The sequence below is a fragment of the Phalacrocorax carbo genome, chromosome 1, assembly GCF_963921805.1.
Source record: "Phalacrocorax carbo chromosome 1, bPhaCar2.1, whole genome shotgun sequence".
In the NCBI taxonomy this organism is placed as follows: Eukaryota; Metazoa; Chordata; class Aves; order Suliformes; family Phalacrocoracidae; genus Phalacrocorax; species Phalacrocorax carbo.
This window is the reverse complement of record NC_087513.1, coordinates 13,801,193-13,820,625: the sequence shown is the minus strand read 5'-3', so window position 1 is coordinate 13,820,625 and position 19,433 is coordinate 13,801,193. Positions and strand designations below refer to the sequence as shown.

Genomic DNA, 19,433 nt, shown 5'->3' with positions numbered 1-19,433 from the left:
CCGCATCTTATTCCATGTAACAAATAACAATAATCATATTAGAACAGCTTATGTTGAACAAATACTTTTATTTACAAGGGCATATGTGACAGTTTTAAAATTAAAAAAATGGAACAAGTCTCCTTCCAGTCTTCAGCCTGGTTTAGATAAAGTCTCCAGTCTGATTTCTTACTTGGCATTCTACTTTGGAGATGAAGTTTGTGGCAGAACTATAATAATCCAGTACTTTGGTACCACCCTTAGCACTGAAAACCACTTCTCAGAGCTTAGTCTCTTCGTACGTAGAAGATATTATATCCAAGTTCAACCATACCCCCAATAAGCAAGGCCCACAGAGGGATAAACACATAGGCTAGTTTCATTGTAGTAAATCGTTGCAGTTTTGCACAGAGGGCAAGGCAGAAGGCTAACTTAAGCAGCATTGCAATGAGATACCAGGCTTTTTTCTTGATGTTTTGGGAGCCATTGCGAGGGTCAAAGCCAGACTTGCAACGTCCAGCCATTTTCACAATTAACATAACTAGAAGAATAGTATCAAATATCCAGACCGGAATAAAAATGAGGAACCAGTTCCACGGGGCTTTCTCATCCAACTTCAGCACCAACATTATCAGGAAAAGTAACGTAAAAAGCCATGTCAGTAGTACTCTTTGCGCCAGGGACATTCTCATTTAAACAGCTTGGAGAGGAAGCCTGTCACTGCCAGCAACAACCTAACAGAAACAGAAGAGGGGGGAAGGCATCAAAAAATGTCACTGCATAGCCATTCAGCATATCCCCTTAAAGAAGGCTCAGCTCTTGTTCTTTCTTTCCCACCCCTTCTAACCGCACCTACGTACCGTTTCCTAGCATTTCTTTTATAGCTACCACCCTCAGTGAAGCACTCTGTTTTCCTCCTGCCCACTATTCAAGTGCCTTAAGCCAGCTGTGGAAACTGCCTTAATCTAAATTTCTTCTGTGAAAAAAATTATGCTTTAATCCTAAACTAGCCCTCAGACTCATTGAGGGATTTTTGTATGTTAAGAGTATGTTTAGACCCATTTTCCTCCAGTACTGAGGCTCTCACAGTTAACACTTGAAAATAAACCAAGCAGTTCTGTCTAACAAAACAATCACAGTAAAATGTAAACTGACTAACAAGCCCAAGTAACAAACCATCTGAAAGATCCCATAGTCTGCAGAGCTGCAGCTGAGATGACCCAGGCTGAAAGTGAGCTGGTAAGCACGACTACCACTTTCTGTCAAGCAGTAATTTTAAAACTAAAAGCTCTGGATAATGTTTGCTTTCTGGTAGGTAGCTAAAGAACACAGACACTGGCTGCCAGGAACACTATTCAGGTTCATTGGCTTGGTGGTACATTTAAACTTCTGTGTAGCCATGACAGAAGAAAAACAGGGACACGTACATCTGCCACTACAGTCATAAAAGTTAGTTTTCCTATTCCAAATTTGACTGAGTGGACAGTGGTGGGATTCCTCTTATGGAAAATATCCAGTTTAGTAAAAAATAATTTACATTGGATTTACTGTCAGTGCACCCCTTCCCTTGTATGATCCAGAGCAGGCCAGCTCCTTGAGCTGAACTAGCAAAAAAAAGAATAAGTTTAAAATAGAGTATTTGTAGTTTGCTTTTTCATGTCTCAGTTCTGCTCAGATCACCAAAGGGTCTGGTGAAAGCTGGTTATTGGCAGGATGAAACCGAGAGCCCTCCTTCGGGAAGGGGTGAAGCTTAGCAGTGACCTTCAACCTAAGAGCTAATTGCTAAGCAGACAAACAATTGGAGGAGGTTTAGATAGCATTGCTCCTTTCTCCTTACAGACACATACCTAAAACAGCTGGCAGGTGCAGAGGTTTACAGAACAATTACTATGAGCTGCCTGAAGTATCTCCAGTATTTTGAAAACATTCCCAATGTTCTCAAGTGCAAGTCTGTGGCTAAAGTGAAGAGTAGCGATCTGAAGTCTCAACATTCCTTTCATAAGAATGTTTTTGAAAATGAGTTCTAAAAATCAATGCCACAGATACTACAAGAAGGGGAATCTCTTCTTAGCAAGCTAGAGAAAGCAGAAACCAAAGAAATACGCTGGAAACTCAGGCCTGAAAGGAAGAAAGGAATTCAACACTGTTACAAGGATCAGGTTATCAAATACTCGAGGAAGGTGCTATGAATCGTCCTGGAGGAAATGGAAAGCTACTGAAGATGTATTAGATCGGGCTACTCAGTTTGAAGTTGCTCACTTGATGAAAAGATTTTCAGTTTTCCCAAGCGTTCAGAACCACTTTGTAACAATTTTAAAAAGCACAGGCAGAAAACTGAGCATGGGACCTTACACTGCCTTTCTTTTATCTAATTAAGAGATGTAACTGCAGGAGTAGGCAGGACTGCAAGGCTCCATTCAATTTTAGATGCTTTTTTTGATGAAAACTCAAGAAAATCCAAGTACTTCTGAGATCTTGTAGTCCTATAGTCCAAGTAAAGGAAGGTACCAAATTTTAAAGACTGACAGCTGGGGATACAGCTGATGTAAGGATGAAGGGTTTGATTACATGGAGCACTTGCCCATCTCTCATTAGGAAAGAAAGATCATCATCAGATTCTCTGGTAGATGCAAGCTATTGCAACGAGATGGTTAACGCTGGAAAAAGGATGCAGATATGGTACAAGTCTGAACTAGCTCTTCCGTAGAAGCACTGGAGGAATGTCAAAGGCAGAGTGTAATAATAATAATAAAAAAAGCTCTCAACTCCTTATAGGACTCATCTAATTAGCGGGAAGGCAAAATTTTCAGTAATGAGAAACACTAAGTAGACATTATTGACCTTGGTCGGGTGAGCTACATAATTAGAATGCTATGACAGCTACTTACGTGCTGTTTAGAAGGGAAAAAAAAAAAAAAGGAAGCTTACACATGCAATTTGGCTCAGTATTAAAGGTAACATTGATCTATACATTTAGATTTAAACCTTGATCGTTGCCTAACAAAGTTCAGATGACGATACGATACTAAAACCAAGTGAAACAGAACTCTAGCTTGATTAAATGACGTTCCGAAGCCGACTCAGAGGTGCGAGTGTGACGGCGCACCCAGGAAGAAACGCTCCGGCAGCCCCGTTTTAAAACCCGGCGTCAGGCGGCCCGCGCGGAGCCCAGGCTGGGCGCTCGGCCGCTCCCTCGCCCCGCGGCGTCCCACGCCCAGGCGCTCTGGGCAGATTTAAAAGCGTAGAGTCAAACGACAACGTCCCCTTAACCGGAGCGCTTGTTTTACTGCTTTCCAGCGAAAGAGAGCCCCCGAGTGCTGCATTTGGCTGGAAAAAGAAAATCAATTCAGAACTATTCAGAGGGACGGGGGCCGTCGGCACACGCAGCCTCTCGCCGCCCTCAGAGGGCTGCCTCCGGCCCCGGCCGGCCCGGCCCAGCGGCTACGGCGCTGCCCTCGCCCCCCGCCCGGCCTCCCCACCGCCCCGCTCTTGCCCCCACCCTCCCCGGTCCCCACTCGGCCGACCCGGCCTCCCCCACCGCCCCGCTTCCCCCGCCGCGGCGGCGGCCCTCTCCGGGCCCGGCGCGGGAGCCTGAAGTGAGAGCCCTCTCCCTCCCCACCTACCGCCCGGCCGCGGGCCGCCCCGCGCCGCCGCCACCCTCGCAGGGACCCGCAGCCCTCGCCCGGCCGCGGGGCGCCGGCGCATCGCCCTCCCGCCCGGCTCCGCGGGGCCGCTGAGGGGCCGGGCCCTCCCCGCCCGCTCCGCCACAGGCAGCTACCACCTTCCCCGCCCAGCTATTGGGCGGCGCGGACGCACGTCCTACCGCGCCTCCCTGTCACTGGGTAGCAGCCGCGTCGCTCAAGTTAATCCCCGACTTCCCCCCGCAGTTAGTCGGTCGTAGAGACGCCCATCAAGGTCAGCCAGCCCACCTGGCAGCCGTTAGCCCTTGGGCCCCCCCCCCCCCCTTCTCTTTGCCGCCAATTCGTGCGAGGAGCTGCCTGTCACACCAGCCCCGCCTCTGTCCTGGGAACTGTCCGTCAAGCACAGCCCCACCCCCCCTCCCGCTCTCGTTAGACAGCGCCGCCGCCAGTCGCGCCTTGGCCTCTCCTCCCGCAGGGGGAGGGGAGGCTGTTGCTTGCCGACTCGCGCCCGGCCCCGCCCCCAGCTCGGCGGCGCGCGCCCTGCAGGGTGGCGCGCTGTTGCTGCCGCCACTCGGGCGCGCGCCACCTCCTCCTCCCCCCGCCACCTTCCCCCCCCCTCCCCAGCTGTTGCCTGGCGCGCGCCCGCCCGCTGCCTCCTCGCCCGCCGTCTCGCGGTCCCCTCGCCGCCGTTGTCTGCAGCGCGCGCCGGCCCGCTCCGCGCGGCACCGGGCGGCCGGTAAGGTCGGGACCCGCCTGGGCGGGCGGGGGAGGGGGGAGAAGTGGGGCGCTGGGGCCCCTGCGTGGGTGGGGAGGGGGCCGGGACGGCTTCGGCTGAGGAGCCGCGGCCGGGGCGGGGCGGGGGTGCCGGCTCGGTGAGGGGCGGCGGGGCGCATCACCGGCGCGGCGGGGCCATCTGCCGCGTCTGCCCTGGCCCCGGGCCGGGCGGCGAGAGCGGCTCCGCTGCCGGCCCGCTGCCGCCGGCCCCCGGCGGAGCCCGGCCGCGGGAGGGGTGGGCGGCCCGCCGCCTCCGCGGAACCCAGGTCCTCGTCCGGCCGGAGCAATCACCGCTGCCCTCCCGCGGGGCGGCGGGGTCCGGAGGCGGCGCGGCGCCGGCCGTTCCCGCCACGCCGCATCAGGTACGGTGCGGTGCCTCCGCTGGAGGGGGGCCGCCCGCTCCGGGGGCCCGCCGTGCCCCGGCTCCTCGGTCCCGGCCGCAGGCTGTCGCGGGCGCCGGGTGCGCGCCTGCGGCCGCCTCCGTGCGAGTTCTCGCCGCTCGCGGGGTCTGACCCCTGCCGCGGCGCGCCGTTCCCTGGGGGGTCGCTTTAACGCATCCCGAGCCGCTTTAGTGCCTGCGTCGGGCCATGGGGCTTCTTTCCCCTTTCCTTTAAAGGTCCTCAATTTCGGTATCTTCGCCTTCGTCTCTGGTCTCGGCTCCGTCTGTATTCTTGTATTTTACACGCCCTCCTCTTCTTTCGGCGCTTCCTTTCTTTCCTATTCCTCATCCCGGTGTTCTGCCCTTCCCGCCCTAACCTGATGACGACCTGTCTACAGTTTATGTGGTGTCTTGTCCTTCCTCTTCAGTTTGGAAATCTAAATGTTGGGCTACTTCCCGCGAGTTACAATTTCTTCTGTCGTACTCATTTCCCTGGTGTTTTATTCGCTGTGAAATAATTATGCAGTAGTAGAAGTATCCAGCTGTTTGCTTCTTACGCTCTGGTTTTTCGTACGCACTCCCTGGGCGCTGTGACCCAGGTCTATGGGAGTCAGTGACAGCTTCAGTCCATATTCTCAAGCTCCGTGCTTGGTATTTTGTCTGTTACTGCCTTGACGTGTTATTGGTCACTTGAAAAGTAATGTTGCTGAGTCTTGCATTTTGTCCCAAATTTGCCAGTGTCTTATCCATCTGTCATATAATTAACTGCAAAAATTAATTAGTTGGAAAACCTGACTTGTTGAAAGTACTTTAATTAACAATCTGAAATTCTTTGTGATGAAACATTCCTCCAGAAAATACAGCTGGTTTTACAATTTTGACACACGAGTTCTTCAGTAGTAATGAGACTAAACACAACGTGTCATCAGTAATTTGCCTGCTTATACCTTCTTGCTGATGCTGTTAAACAGATGGTGTATCTGTTTTATCAGGGAGAAGTGAAGCACTTGAAATAACCTGTTAATCCTCGTAAGTGAATCCTGGTATCTGCTCTTGGAGTGGTCACTGAGCAGTGGAAGGATATATTTCTGTTGTATACATTAGTGCTTGGCATGAGATGTTTTGGTTTTCCTGGAGTGAGAGGGTGAGAGTGTTCTGTGAATAAATCTCTGGGATATAAATAGCTGTATGTATTTGGCTATTTCTATACCTCTGCAGGTTTTGGTGATGATCTTTGATTTGCCTTTTTGTGACTCCATGGAAAGGATAATCCTTTTCTCAGAAGTCTTATTTTTGTTCCAGTAAGGAACCATGCTTCTTCCAGCTTTGACTTCCCCCCCTTCAAGCTCTACTTTACAATATTTGCAAAAACTTTTCATTACTGAAGCCGAAGGTTGAGAGCGATACTTGGAGCGGTGTGTTTAAGATCCTGATCTCCATTTGAAGTGGAATGTTTGTGCAGTTGAATTTTCTGTTGCTATGTTTTGCTGCCAGTGTATGTTTGTATTCTGGATATAAATATTATAAAGGATAAAACAAGCCTGAGTCATGTGAAAAAGAATTTGGAAACCTAGTTTTAATTCAATGCTTGTAGTAGAATTTTTTCCTCTTGTATGTCACATTCCACACAATACAACTAAATTGCCAGTATCTGTTGGGAACTCCACGGAGCATTCCAAGTGTTCTGGTAGTACTGGGTTTCTCCCAAAGCAGAGTCAGCTCAGCTTGTCTCAGACAGTTGGTCCCAGCTGTAGCCATAGCCGCCTAATATCGGTGCGAGTGCTGGGAGAACTCAAAATTCTGTAGGCTTTGAAATAGGAAGCAGAGCCTTGATGATGCATTTGAAGGGAGGCATAGGCACATCGAAAAGACTTCCAGTCAACTTCGTTCGAGGCAGTTAACCAGGCAGTGAAGGGTGGAGTGGTTCTTGGAGTTGAACAGTGCTGTTCCTGTCACAGCTGGCAGGGGTCACTGGAAATCAGTGGACATTACTTCTTCCCCAGTTCTCCAAAGTTACATATACTGTTGTCTCAGGCTTCTTCTAAATACTGTATCTTCTACTTGTTTATAGCAGAAACTTTGTTAAAGAAATAAAAACATATGTTTTTTTCCTTCTCTCAGGACCCCTGTGAGTGAGAGTGGTGACAGTTATAGGGTTTTGTTTTGGGTTTGTTTTTTTTTTTGTCTGTGAGGAAGTTCTTTTCATAATAAGCAGCATGCTCTACGGATTCATCACTGAACAGTTTATGTGAATTTTTAGCTAGGCTTACTAAGGACACAAAACGTGTACAATTACTTTCTTTGTCTTCTCCCGTTTGAGTAACATCTTTAGTCAGTCAGATGACGAAGCCTAATTTAATGGCAAATAAAAGACATAAAGTACTTACAGAGTGACAAATTTTTATAAAACTTTTGACAGGTAGTGACCCACATTAATATTCCCACCCAGAGAAAGGCAGTTATAATTGGGTCCCTTTCTTCAGGAAGAGAGCAACTGCTGGCCAGCATATGTGCGAAGCTCTGAGTTGTCATGCTGGTGCGTACTGCTGCTGGCCCAGCCAGATAGTTGGGGCAGTTGGTAATGTGGGTAGGGGGCAGGAAAAAAGTGTTGGGTGAGGTGGAGGAGGACATTAGAGAGCCATGGTACACTGGTAAAAACAGACTGACTTAATTGCTTCTGCCCACTGAACAAGGTAGGCCTGTTCTTTCTGTAATGTTTTTTTTTTTGTTTGTTTTACAAAGGAAACAAAACTCTTCTAGGATACCTCTGTCAGAGGTACTGCTCCTTCTGGCTGTTCGAGGACAGTTGACCACTACTTACTCTAAGATACGTAGTGGCGTGAAAAATAAGACTTTGAAAGCTCTAAATACTATGTTTTTTCCCTTGAGTTTATTGTGCTGTTATTCATGAAGGCCCTTCTCTTGCTGGGTACAGAGGAAATGGTTAACTACCTGGAGAAAGTATATCCAAATTTTTAAGGAGAATACAAAGAGCTTAATAAATTGCCTATAGGGGAAAAAAAAAGAGTTAATAGTAATTAGGGCTATAATATAGTACTGTGTAATGTTTGGCTATGCTCTACAAGTAATCATAGAATAATTTAGGTTGAAAGGGGTCACTGGAAGTCATCTCTCTGGTCCAACCCCATCTCAAAACAGGGCCAGCTTCAAAGTTAGAGCAACGTATACATACATAGAGATACCCATTATGTTGTCAAGAAACTTGGAAATATAGCTTACGTTTGTAGGTTTTGGGTTTTTTTTTTTTTATAGTTGAGGGGAGGATATCAGAGAGTTCATAGAACTATTCTCTTGTTTCTTAATTTAAATGTGTAAAGGGGATTTTTTCCAAATTCACTTTTGCTCAGTATTTAATTCTTTGTTCATTTGAGGTGGTCTTGGTAGACATACTCCAGAGAGACTAGATAGCTTCCTGGAATGAGTCCAAGCATTGGATTGAACTCCTACTTGTGAATATATTTGTGGATTTTTTTTTTTTTCTTCAAAAATAAAATACAGTTGCAAAGTAGGAGAAAAAATTAAAGCAATATAGCGTCAAATATGCAGTCATGCAAGCCTTGCGTTTTGGAAGTCGGCCAATGCCAGATGCTTTTGAGAGTTAGGTGGTTGGCAGATGCCAGCCTGGCAGCTAAACACTCTTCGTGTTCAGCTGTCTTAAGGGACAGTTTGTTCTATGCTTTCCATGTTGCTCATACGCTTTCCGAGGTGTTTGCTGCTGGCCATTGTGGGGTTGGGTTAGGTAGAGGGTTTGTATGGCCAAATACAGCCTGGTGATCTCTTTGGATGTTTTCTTGCATTCTGGGTCATGAAGCTTGAGATTTTTCTTATTATTGTGTGTTTAAGTAGCTACTTTCTTTTTGAAACTGAGGAAAATCTTGGCTTCAGTGACTTCCTGTGTTACTGAGTATAACAGTCTAATTATGTGTTGTAATATAATATTTCTCTGTTAAAAGTTTGGCTTTGCTATTCTCTAAGCTTGGTTAATGAATGAAGCTCCCTGTGTTATTGGAAGCTCTTGTTTTCTTGGCTATATTTTCTGTATATTTCTTAAAGTCTCATTTCATTTATAATTCCTTATTTTTCTGTTTGTACTTGCCTGTTTCACAGGAGACGTTTTCAAATGGTTGCTCATTCATAGCCTTTCTCAGAACACCTCCCCCCTCCCGCAGAATTTTAATATTCTTTTTCAAATAAAGTACATGTATTCCAGGTCAGATTGCACAACTGATCAACAGAGCTGTACTGCAGTGTTTTCCTTGTTGTTTCTCTTTTATTCAGGTGTCTCTGTGCTCTCCCTGACTATAGGATATTGAATGGAAGAGCTCTCAGCTGCCAAATTTCCTTTCTGGATTTGAGATACCTGATTTTAAAGCTCCCCGCCACCACCCCTCAGCCTTATAGATATACTTTGCATTATCTGTACTAAATTTTGTTTATGTTGCCTATTCATTGTTAAAGTTGATTCATCTTTTTAAGCTTTGCTAATGTAAGGTTAATTGTAATCTGGAAATGTTACTCCTTCAGGTTTTCTTTTCTTCTCTGATGTATAAAAAATAAATATAGTGAACACTGCTGGACCTGTTTACAGAAGCTTGAGATTTGGAGTAATAGGGCAGGGCCCCACACCATTGTTTCATAAAAACTCTAGGCTACTAGTCTAAATGAGGAGGAGGAGAGGGGAAACAATCTTAATTAGTCCAGCTTAACTCTGTTAATGGTATGTCTGAAGGCTTGCAGGTGGAGATCCAGAGTGTTCAAGTTGGCTTTGGTCAGAGCTGTGTCGCTAGTGGCAACGGCATTAATGCTCCCCTTATTCTGTGGTCCATAGATCTGTGGAGCTAATTCAGGCAAAAACTGCTCATTGACTTAGTAATGGTAGTCAGATCCTTGAAGCTGTCTCCTGTGGGATGGGCTCCAATGCTGGTAAAAAGGGGATGGAAGCTGGTGACTGAGGAGGAGGGTGGACTGTGGTAATACTGGTTTAGAGTGGTTAAAACAGTTGTGAAGCCTTGCTAGGCCACCCTGACCTTCTCCATCGGCTCTGTGTGGACCTACGTGTCTATAGTGAGTGATTTCTTCTGCTGAAAGTTCCCTCTTAAGAGCCCCGGGAATGAGCGGGAATGTGGGTCATCTCTTATTTATTTGTAAGCTAACATTAGCTGTCAGCGCCTGGTGAAACAGTGACGTGATGAGTGTCTGTGTTCATCTTTCTTGTAAAAGTCCTTCACAGAGAAGCATCCTAATCCTGAACATCAAACCTCTGGAAAGAGCCAGCCACCAGGTTACGTGTATGCTGAACGAGACCCTGAATGCTTGCCTCTGTCACTATGGGGTGTTCAGGTGTGTGAAAGCTAGAGGAACATAAAGCAGACGAGGAAGATTTAGTCTGAGTTTAGTTTTGGGATTAGGATGCTTCTCTGTGAAGGAAAACAGCGGTTCCCAGATGAGCTGCGTAGGATTTGTGTGCACTTTGCCTTGGACTGATACTGAATGGAAGTGCTAGCAGATTGGCCATGTGCAATCCAAGGAGCTTCTACGCACCTGAGCAGGCAATAAATAGGTTGTTTTATTCAGACTGGATGCTGCTATTAATCTTTATTATCCAGTTAGCCTATCGCATGGAATAACGTTGACCTCAAAATTTTGTTCGCTTTTCTGGCTGGTTTTTGATCCATGGCAATGCTTGCTTCTCACAAACAGCAGTCTGTTTAGAAATCTTTGACATCCTTCCAGAGGTTCTTTGAAAGTCCACATATGACTTGCTCTTGTTTATCGTTAGTTTGACATGTTCAGAAATACTGATAGACTAAGACATGATCTTCCTTTGCAGAAACTGCTGATTAGACCCTATCAGATAGTCTTTCTGGTATAATGGTGTTTTATTTTTAATGACTGTTTTGAGGAGCTTGCCAGATACACATGTAAGGCTTGTTACCTTGCAATTCCTTGCTTGGATCACTCCAGAGACTTTTTAAAAAATACAGGCTCAGCATTTGCTACTATGTTCCTACAGAACAGTGGCTGTTAGAAGAGGCTTCTTCTGATAGCTCAGACACTTCATGCCTCAGCTGCTTCAAAAACTTGCTGGATAACTATTTGTAGAACATGATGCAAACTTGGTCATTTAGGAGTGGTTTTCGACTTCCTGACTGCGCTCATCGAGAAGCCACAACTCTGCTGTGCATTGCCTGGTGACAGATAAACACATCTTCCTAAACACCAAGTCAGTATTTTCCGTGAGCAAGATTTGTTGTTGCAGGAAATTACTGCTGTGTTTAGAATCACAAGGAGGAGGAAAGGAGCGTAGCATTTTATTTCAGGGTGGCCACTGTATTTTGGGGTGGGTTTTTTTTTTTTGAGTGTTAAGAATACTGCATGTCCAAATGGAAAACATAGTATTTACAGAAATTCTGTTCCTTAGTAAAGTCATTACAGTTCTAAGAGCAGATGTATACATGCACTATTTCAGGGATTTCTCATTATAAGTTTGTAAATATGTTTAATAGGATCTGTATGTATGTGTGTAGTATTCAGTACAAAACCCAGGAATTAAAAAGAGCAGAACTTGAGCTTGAACATATATTGTATTTTATTTATTTATTTATTTATTTACAGATGCAGCACCTTCAGAAATCTCTTGGCCTGTAGATCTAGGACACTGTCAGCAATTACTGCATTTGGATTAACAGGAACTTTGTAACTAACATATCTTATAGAAGATGAGAGGCAAAATTGACTTCCTGGTAGTGTCCTTTAAGGGCTTGAATTTTTTCCACTTAAACAGTAAAATATGTTTAAATATTGGGAGCTTTTTGCTGATTAATAAACACTGTAGCTGGCTCAGGAGTAAATGATGAGAGGTGTAGAATCCTGGACTTCTCAGTGCAGAGTCCTTCTCCCCAATTTTTACAAGTATGGTAACTATGAAATTGTGTCATGTCCCTTCAAATGGAGCCATGAACAGTCACCAGTTATGTAACAAAATTAGGAAATTTGCACAGACCTTAAGGCTGAGGGCACAGATTCCAGAAATGGCTGCAGCGTTGCAACAAGTGCACGCAATGTTCTTTTCCCAGAACCTGAAATAAATCTCAGAAATTCTGACGCTCAACATTTTGCTACTATTTCAGACAGTTGTGTAATTCACTGGCAAAACAAGTATTCCTTGGGAGACAGTTGTTTTCTGTGGCACTTCCTTGCTAGTTTGCCCTTCGGATATTGGTGTTTTTACTGTGGCAGTGAAGATGGTTAAGTCGAGCCTACTTCCCATCAGAAGCTGAAAAGTGATTCTTGCCATGTGCTCTACGCTGCAGCTGCAACCGTGAGAGCTTCCTGCTTGGGATGGTAAGTGATAAAGGGCATGAGCTTATAAGGAAGAATAAATATGCAGTGGCAGAAATGGGATCAGATACCATGGTTTGTGGGCAAAATACAGAGGCCTGAGAAAGTATCTGTTTGTCAGTAACCGACATCTTACCAGGGGCATAGGCAGGTATGGGCGTGCTGCCAGATGGCTGTGTGTGTCATGAAATATCACGTTCTGTGTTCATAAAGAACAAGGCTTAACACACAGCAGCAGCATAGGGTCTGATTCATATTTTATTGTTCCTGTTGTTGGCCTGATAAACTCACAGCAAAGCTCCCCAAACAGGTATCTAGTGATGTTCAGTGGATTTTTTTTGCCAGTTGTTTGGGGGTGATTGTTTTTTGGGTTTTGAGGTATTTGGGATGTTTTTTGAGATGGAATGAAGGACAAAGAAAATTAATTCTCTATCGTGAGCAGTGTCTTAGAATGCTGGTATCCAAATTTAGCAGAGTTGATGGTGTTCCTTGGGGGAAGCAAGTATGTTAATTCCTTTTTATTTACAAACTATCATGCTGTTCCTTTGGGAAAGCAAGTATGTTAATTCCTTTTTATTTACAAACTATCATGACCTTGGATTGCAAAGCAACAACCTGGGAGGGCCTTGGCTGGCATGGCAGCAAGGCTTTTCATGCTGGCTGCTGGATATGGTCCTTAGGTTAGCAGTGTCTGATTTTTTTTTAATTTTTTTTTTCCTTCCTTTTGGCTGCTTCAGATTTTCTTAAGGCTAGTAGCTGAAGGAAGCGTGATAAAACTTCCACTGAAAGGTGTGAACCTGGGAGTGACAAGTTTCTCATTTGCTTGTATACAATTTGCAATTCTGAAATGCTGTCTTGAGAACAGTGATGCATAGATAAAGTACTTAAACAGAACACTGAGTGCATTATATAGTATTTGATATCCCTTTTAAAAATGGAAATGTAGGATTAATGGTTTATTTGTAATGCACATGAAAAGAATGTGTGTTTTGAAACACTGCTTCAAGGGTTTAATCCTGTTCTTGGTGGCAGTGGCAGAACTCCTGTGTAAGAAGGACAACTCCTGGTAAGTTCTAGTTGTGTATCTGCATCACATACTTGTGCTGGTTTGTTTCATCATGGCAGAAGCAGCTTTTCATTCACAGGAGATGCCTGGTATGACTAAGCTGTTATTGGGCTCGTTTAAATATAACTTATGATATCAAATAATGTCAACAATTTGATGGTAATGCTAACTTCTATTTTTGTATCAAACTTGAAAAATGAGGGTTGTTTTCTCATTAAAGTGATTTTCTAGCTGTGCATCAGCAGGTATAATGTTTTACTTTTAAGTGAGTTTGCGTGATACAAATATTGCTGCAAAACTAGTAGTTTAGGCCGCAGGCTGTCCTATTCTGATTCGGTGTATCATCTTACTCTTCGTAACAGGAAATCTTAGTGAAATTATGTCTGTGATTGTGAAACTGTAATACGGAGGATCTAACATAATAGTAAAACTGTTTTACTGTAGAAAGCAGTTGGAATGAAGTTCTAGTATTCTCATGGCTTTATGCAGTAAGTTTTTCAAAACTACCCTTAATTTGCTGGTACAATAAGTTCTTCTGAAGGTAAAAAAAGTTGATGGCGTTTTAAAAAAACACATTTGAGACAAACGCTACAGCTCTGCAATTTTACTCATAATGATGTCTAGTGAACTTGCCAACTTCATCGTTCCATGGTCATAATGAGTTGAGAAGGACATTGAAGTCTTGACTCAACAGCTGAATGGTATCCTGACCATTGCGGTTAGGTTTGGTATAAAGGAAACAGGTTTCTTGAAATATTTAGTGATTCACAGTGTTTACAGGCAAGGAGAGCAACTATTTGCCTGTGCTTCCTTGCTTGTGTTGTATTTTTAATTATGTCCTTTTGCTAGTTGACACTGCTTAGACTTCTCTATTCTTCAAAAAATTGTAATTTTTTTGCCTTTGTCACTATGACAAGCACAGTTTTATTCTGAACTTCTGTCAGAGTTCAGAATAGATTTTTATTTTCTGTAGACTGTCATTCAGAAATTACATTTCGTTTCAGTCAGACATTTTTGTCTGACCTGGGTCACCAAAATCTTGTGGATATAAGTAAAATTTTAAAATAAACTTACTTCAAATTTATTTAAATCTGTAGTATAGTATCTAATCCTGTCTTACACAGTAGGCACTGGACTTTTTAAATGAGCGCTGAACTACCTGAAAACATTTAAATATAGATTCCTGTGGCTTTTGAAAAACTGCTCATTTGATTGCAAGGTGTAGTGTGTACTTACTTAAAATGGAATATGATTATGCTCTGAAATGGAAACGGAATAGCTAAGAAACCCTGCTTCTGAAAAGGGATCACCAAGGTAGTAATCTATTTTTAGCTTTAGGGAAGTAATGAAGTTTTGATCATAAAATGTTGCTTGCTATTCGTAGTATTAACTGTGAGTTTGATGGAAATGTAATGAACGGCTCTGATGAATGTCACAGAGATGTGATCAAGCTTCTCTGTTTGGATGTTCTGTCTAATCTCTGAAGTTGGCAGTATTTTTTGTGTTGCTCTTAATTCTGCAACTAGTTAATCTGAACTTAATCTTGCTGTAGTTACTCTGTATGGGACGTTGTACAACTGAGTGCAGAAGCTGATCCCTGTCCCAGCTGCAGGTATTTGACACAGAATGTGAAAAAAATGGCTAGATCCGAAGATGATGGGAGGACAACAAGGCAGAAGAACAGACAGTGCTCTGTTGTGCTTGTGGACGTGTATCATCTGTTTTCATTTGTTCACTTCACCCATTCGGTACTGATGTGCCGTAGAGCCCAGCTTGTACAGTCTGGCTTTAGGATCAATATCAGTACAAATTGTCAGCTGAGTAACATATTAACTTGTAATGAATATGCAGAGTTCTGAAACTGCGCAGTAGTTAGTCTCCTGTATAGGTGTTCAGTGAGCTGTGGGCAGATGCAGAGTCAGAGCCAGGGCTGCAGCTTAAATGCCTTGAACTGTTACCATCCATTTCTCATCCAGCTAAGTTAGCTTCAGGCTGAGTGTATCAAACTCATTGTACTGTCTCAAAAAAACCCAAAACCCAACCCAAACCCCAAACGAAACCACAGACAAATCCCAGCCCCTGCAAGCAGAAGCACTGTCCAGAAATATTTAACAAACCTTTTCACCTTTCATTTCAGTGCTGTCTCAGAAATTGTTGTTTATCTTTTGAAGAAAGTATGTGATATTTCCTTGTAGAGGTATTTTTACTTAGCACACCAAACTCTGTTAGTCCTTTGAGACAATCATCCCGTGATTTTGTCATATTTTCTTTTGTAAGCATCATCTTTGCATTTGTTTATGCAAATGTGTATGCAAATATGCTTTAAACACCACCAAAACAGACTCTGTGGAGGATTTAATGTAGAGAGTTTCTTAAAAATACAAAAACCATGGGTAATCTAGGTAACAGGTCTGTTGATAGAAATCAAGTAAATAATAAAGCTACTTCATTTTACTTGGTTTATAGTTTTGTGATGTAATTGTTTCTTGAGGCAAAGGGTTTTTGAGTGAATTGGAGAACTGCTGCAAAAATGGCTGCTGCCTTTAAAATAGCTTGCACAATTTTAGCCATATCACAGAACCACAGAATGGTAGGGGTTGGAAGGGACCTCTGGAGATCATCTTGTCCAACCCCCCTGCTTGAGCAGGCACACCCAGAGAGGGGGCACAGGAACGCGTCCAGGTGGGTTTTGAATGTCTCCAGGGAAGGAGACTCCGCAGCCTGTTCCACTGCTCTGTCATCTTCAGAGGGAAGAATTTTTTTCTCATATTGAGGTGGAACTTCCTGTGTTCCAACTTGTGCCCGTTGGCCCTTGTCCTGTCATTGGGCACTATTGAAAAGAGTCCAGTCCCATCATGCTCCTGACACCCACCCTTTAGATATTTGTAGGTATTTATGAAATCCCCCCTCAGTCTTCTCTTCTCCAGGCCGAACAAACCCAAGCCTCTCAGCCTTTCCTCATAAGGGAGATGCTCCAGCCCCCGATCATCTTGGTAGCTCTCCACTGGACTGTCTCCAATAGCTCCCTGTCTTTCTTAAAGTGGGGAGCACAGAACTGGACACTACTCCAGATGTGGCCTCAGTAGGGCATAGTAGAGGAGGAGGAGGATAACCTCCCTTGATCTGCTGGCCACACTCCTTTTAATGCATCCCAGGATACCATTGGCCTTCTTGGCCACAATGGCACATTGCTGGCTCATGGTCACCTTGTTGCCCACCAGCACTCCCAGGTCCTTCTCAACAGGGCTGCTAACATGTACTGTTCAGCCCCCAGCCTGTACTGGTACATGGGGTTGTTCCTCCCCAGGTGCAGGACCTTGCACTTGCTCTTGTTGAATTTCATGAGGTTCCCCTCAGCCCAGCTCTCCAGCCTGTCTGGGTCTTGTTGCATCACAGCACAGCCTTCTGGTGTATCAGCCACTCCTCCCAGCTTGGTATCATCAGTGAACTTGCTGAGGTTACACTCTATCCCATCATCCAGGTCACTGATGAATGTATTAAACAGGACTGGACCCAGCACAGACCCCTGGGGAACCCCACTAGTGACAGGCCTCCATCCAGACTCTGCTCTGCTCCACTGATCACAACCCTCTGAGTTCTGTTGTTGAGCCAGTTCTCTATCCACCTCACTGTCCACTCATCCAACCCACACTTTCTAAGCTTACCCATGAGGATCTTATGGGAGACAGCATCAAAAGCCTTACTAAAGTTGAGATAAACATCCACTGCTTTCTCTTCATCTACCCAGCCAGTTGTGCCATCATAGAAGGCTATCAGGTTGGTCAAGCATGATCTCCCCTTGGTGAATCCATGTTGACTACTTCTGATAACCTTCTTTTCCTCTACATGCCTGGAGATGACCTCCAGGATGATCTGCTCCATCACGTTTCCAGGGATGGAGGTGAGGCTGACTGGCCTATAGGTCCCCAGGTCCTCCTTCTCGCCCTTTTTGAAGATTGGAGTGACATTGGCTACCCTCCAGTCCTTGGCCACCTCTCCTGTCCTCCATGACTGTTCAAAGATGATGGAGGGTGGCTCAGCAAGAACTATTTGACACAGTTGGAAGTCTTGGATTCATAAATTAGTGTTGGTTTCCTGAAAAATCGTTGACCTTGAGAGAGTGAGAGAGATATCAAGTTAATGTAACTGTTGAGGGAAATGGTTCTGTGCAGGTTCAACAGTTCTTTACTGCCGATAATATGTTTCGCCAACCTTTTTCTCATCCTGTAATTATGGTGTTAGGAAGTGGGGTATATTTTATGTGAGAAGGATGTCGGTTTGTGACAAATGAGAAGGAGTTAAAGGTCCTCCAAGATGAACTCAGAAAGGAGGGGAAGGCAAGGGGAGCAAGTGTGATTGAAATCTGTATGGCATCCTTCCTACATTGGCACCTCCGTAAGCAGTGGTGGGACTGCTCTTGCTGTGACTGTGCGATGTAGGTCACGTTGTGTGTGGAGGGTTTGGTGAAGGGTTTTATGTAACTTTGAGTCTATAGTCCAGTGTAGCAAATAATTTTAAATTTAAGTTTACTTAAACAGGTTTTCAAAGAAGAAAGCAAATCCTATTTTAAGCTTTTTATGGGTGAGAAAGAGGGGTAACCAGGCTGTGTAATATGCCAAGCTATATCAAAGTCTCTGTTGGGCTCCATGCTTTATGTGATAGAAATATTTTTACATTTATTGTGCCAATGAATTCTTAATAACTGATAGTTGCTCTTAGAAAAACTGCTGCTATTATCAAAGACAAATAGGTCAGAAACAATTATAGATGTTGACACAGTCATGGCTGCCAGCTTTAACTGACTTGATGTGACTTACACAATCATATTATCAACAGTGGAAAAATTGCAGTGTTCGTTTGCTCAGCTGCACCAAAAGTCAGTGTCCTGATATTTCTGAAATCTGTTAATGGCTCTGTAAGCTCTCTGAGACATTTCTTTCCATTGTGTTGTAATTTTATCTGAAGTTGTGCAAAGGATATTGGAGTTACACTGTTAAAATCTTAAATGTAGTTCCTTTTTTGTATTTGCTTCTCTTTTTTGGAAAAGCTTTGTGAAACATGAAAATGTATGGCATTATGTTTCTTAGAAATCCTCAGGAGCTGGTATAAAATTGTTGAAGGTTTGTACTATGGTGTATATGATACCTATCCAAACTAACTAAATACAGTGTCTTTTAAGTAATGCACTGTGTATGGACAGACTTGTATTTTACATGAGTCAGGGAAGACTGAATAAACAGGTGTCAGTGCAGAACTGAGTCTTTTGGAGGGTCTTCTTTTCTCTCCTGGAAATGTCTTGGAAGATGGTAGTGTTGATAGGGCTTTTGTAGATGGAGTGTTTGTGATCTTTCATACAAACAGCTGTTACGATCAGGTAATCTAGTCTCTGTTGTTTTTTTTTAAAATCGGAAATTTTTGGTGATGAACAATTTATAATAAAGTATCATAAGTTATTCTAATGCTTAGGCATTTCATAAAGACACTTTTTAAAATCTATTGCATAATTTCAGTTTCCATCCCATCTGTTGGACATTGTATTTTTATTTGCCTTTCTTATCTGTGCAAATGCTGTAAACAAATGTCTTATCTTTGTCTTTAAAACAAAGAGAAGGATCTTTCACTGTAAAAACTGCCTACAGTTTAACAATTCCTGTTTCCTTTTAAAGCAGAGACATGAGGTGCAATATTATTGTTGATATTATAGAATCATAGAATCATTAAGGTTGGAAAAGACCTCTAGGATCATCAAGTCCAACCGTCAACCCAACACTACCATGTCTCCTAAACCATGCCCTGAAGTGCCACGTCTACATGTTTTTTTAAATGCCTCCAGTGATGGTGACTCCAGCACCACTCTAGGCAGCCTGTTCCAGTGCCTGACCATTCTTTCAGTAAAGAAATTTTTTTCCAATACCCAATCTAAACCTCCCCTGATGCAGCTTTAGGCCGTTTCCTCTCATCCTATCACTAATAACTTGAGAGAAGAGACCAACACACACCTCACTACAACCTCCTCAAGTAGTTGCAGAGAGCAATAAGTTCTCCCCTCAGCCTCCTATTCCCCAGGTTAAACAACCCCACTTCCCTCAACCTCTCCTCATAGGACTTGTGCTCTAGACCCTTCACCAGGTTCATTGCCCTTCTTTGGACACGCTCCAGCAACTCAATGTCCTTCTTGTGTTCAGTTTTGAGCCCCTCAGTACAATATTTGAGGTGCGGCCTCGCCAGTGTC

The 19,433-nt window shown here is 44.0% G+C and overlaps 2 protein-coding genes across 6 annotated transcripts in view; one reads left to right on the top strand and one right to left on the bottom strand.

Moving 5' to 3' along the window:
• Positions 1 to 48: 48 nt before the first annotated feature.
• TMEM60 (transmembrane protein 60) lies at positions 49 to 3,771 on the bottom strand. Its single transcript, XM_064444195.1, has 2 exons — positions 3,603 to 3,771; positions 49 to 713 (listed from the first exon to the last, which is right to left on the bottom strand). The coding sequence occupies exon 2, from the start codon at positions 669 to 671 to the stop codon at positions 267 to 269; it is 405 nt and encodes a 134-aa protein (XP_064300265.1). The 5' UTR covers positions 672 to 713; positions 3,603 to 3,771; the 3' UTR covers positions 49 to 266.
• Positions 3,772 to 4,266: 495 nt separating this feature from the next.
• The window catches only part of PHTF2 (putative homeodomain transcription factor 2), a 75,817-nt gene continuing 60,650 nt past the window's right edge, over positions 4,267 to 19,433 (top strand). For 3 of the 5 annotated variants that reach the window (XM_064444154.1, XM_064444129.1, XM_064444161.1), the window contains exon 1: positions 4,267 to 4,356. The gene's annotated coding sequence lies outside the window, so the exon portion shown is untranslated. Of the gene's footprint in view, positions 4,357 to 4,516; positions 4,757 to 11,988; positions 12,139 to 19,433 lie in introns of those variants that run through there. The other 2 variants (XM_064444145.1, XM_064444136.1) reach the window with 2 other exon arrangements.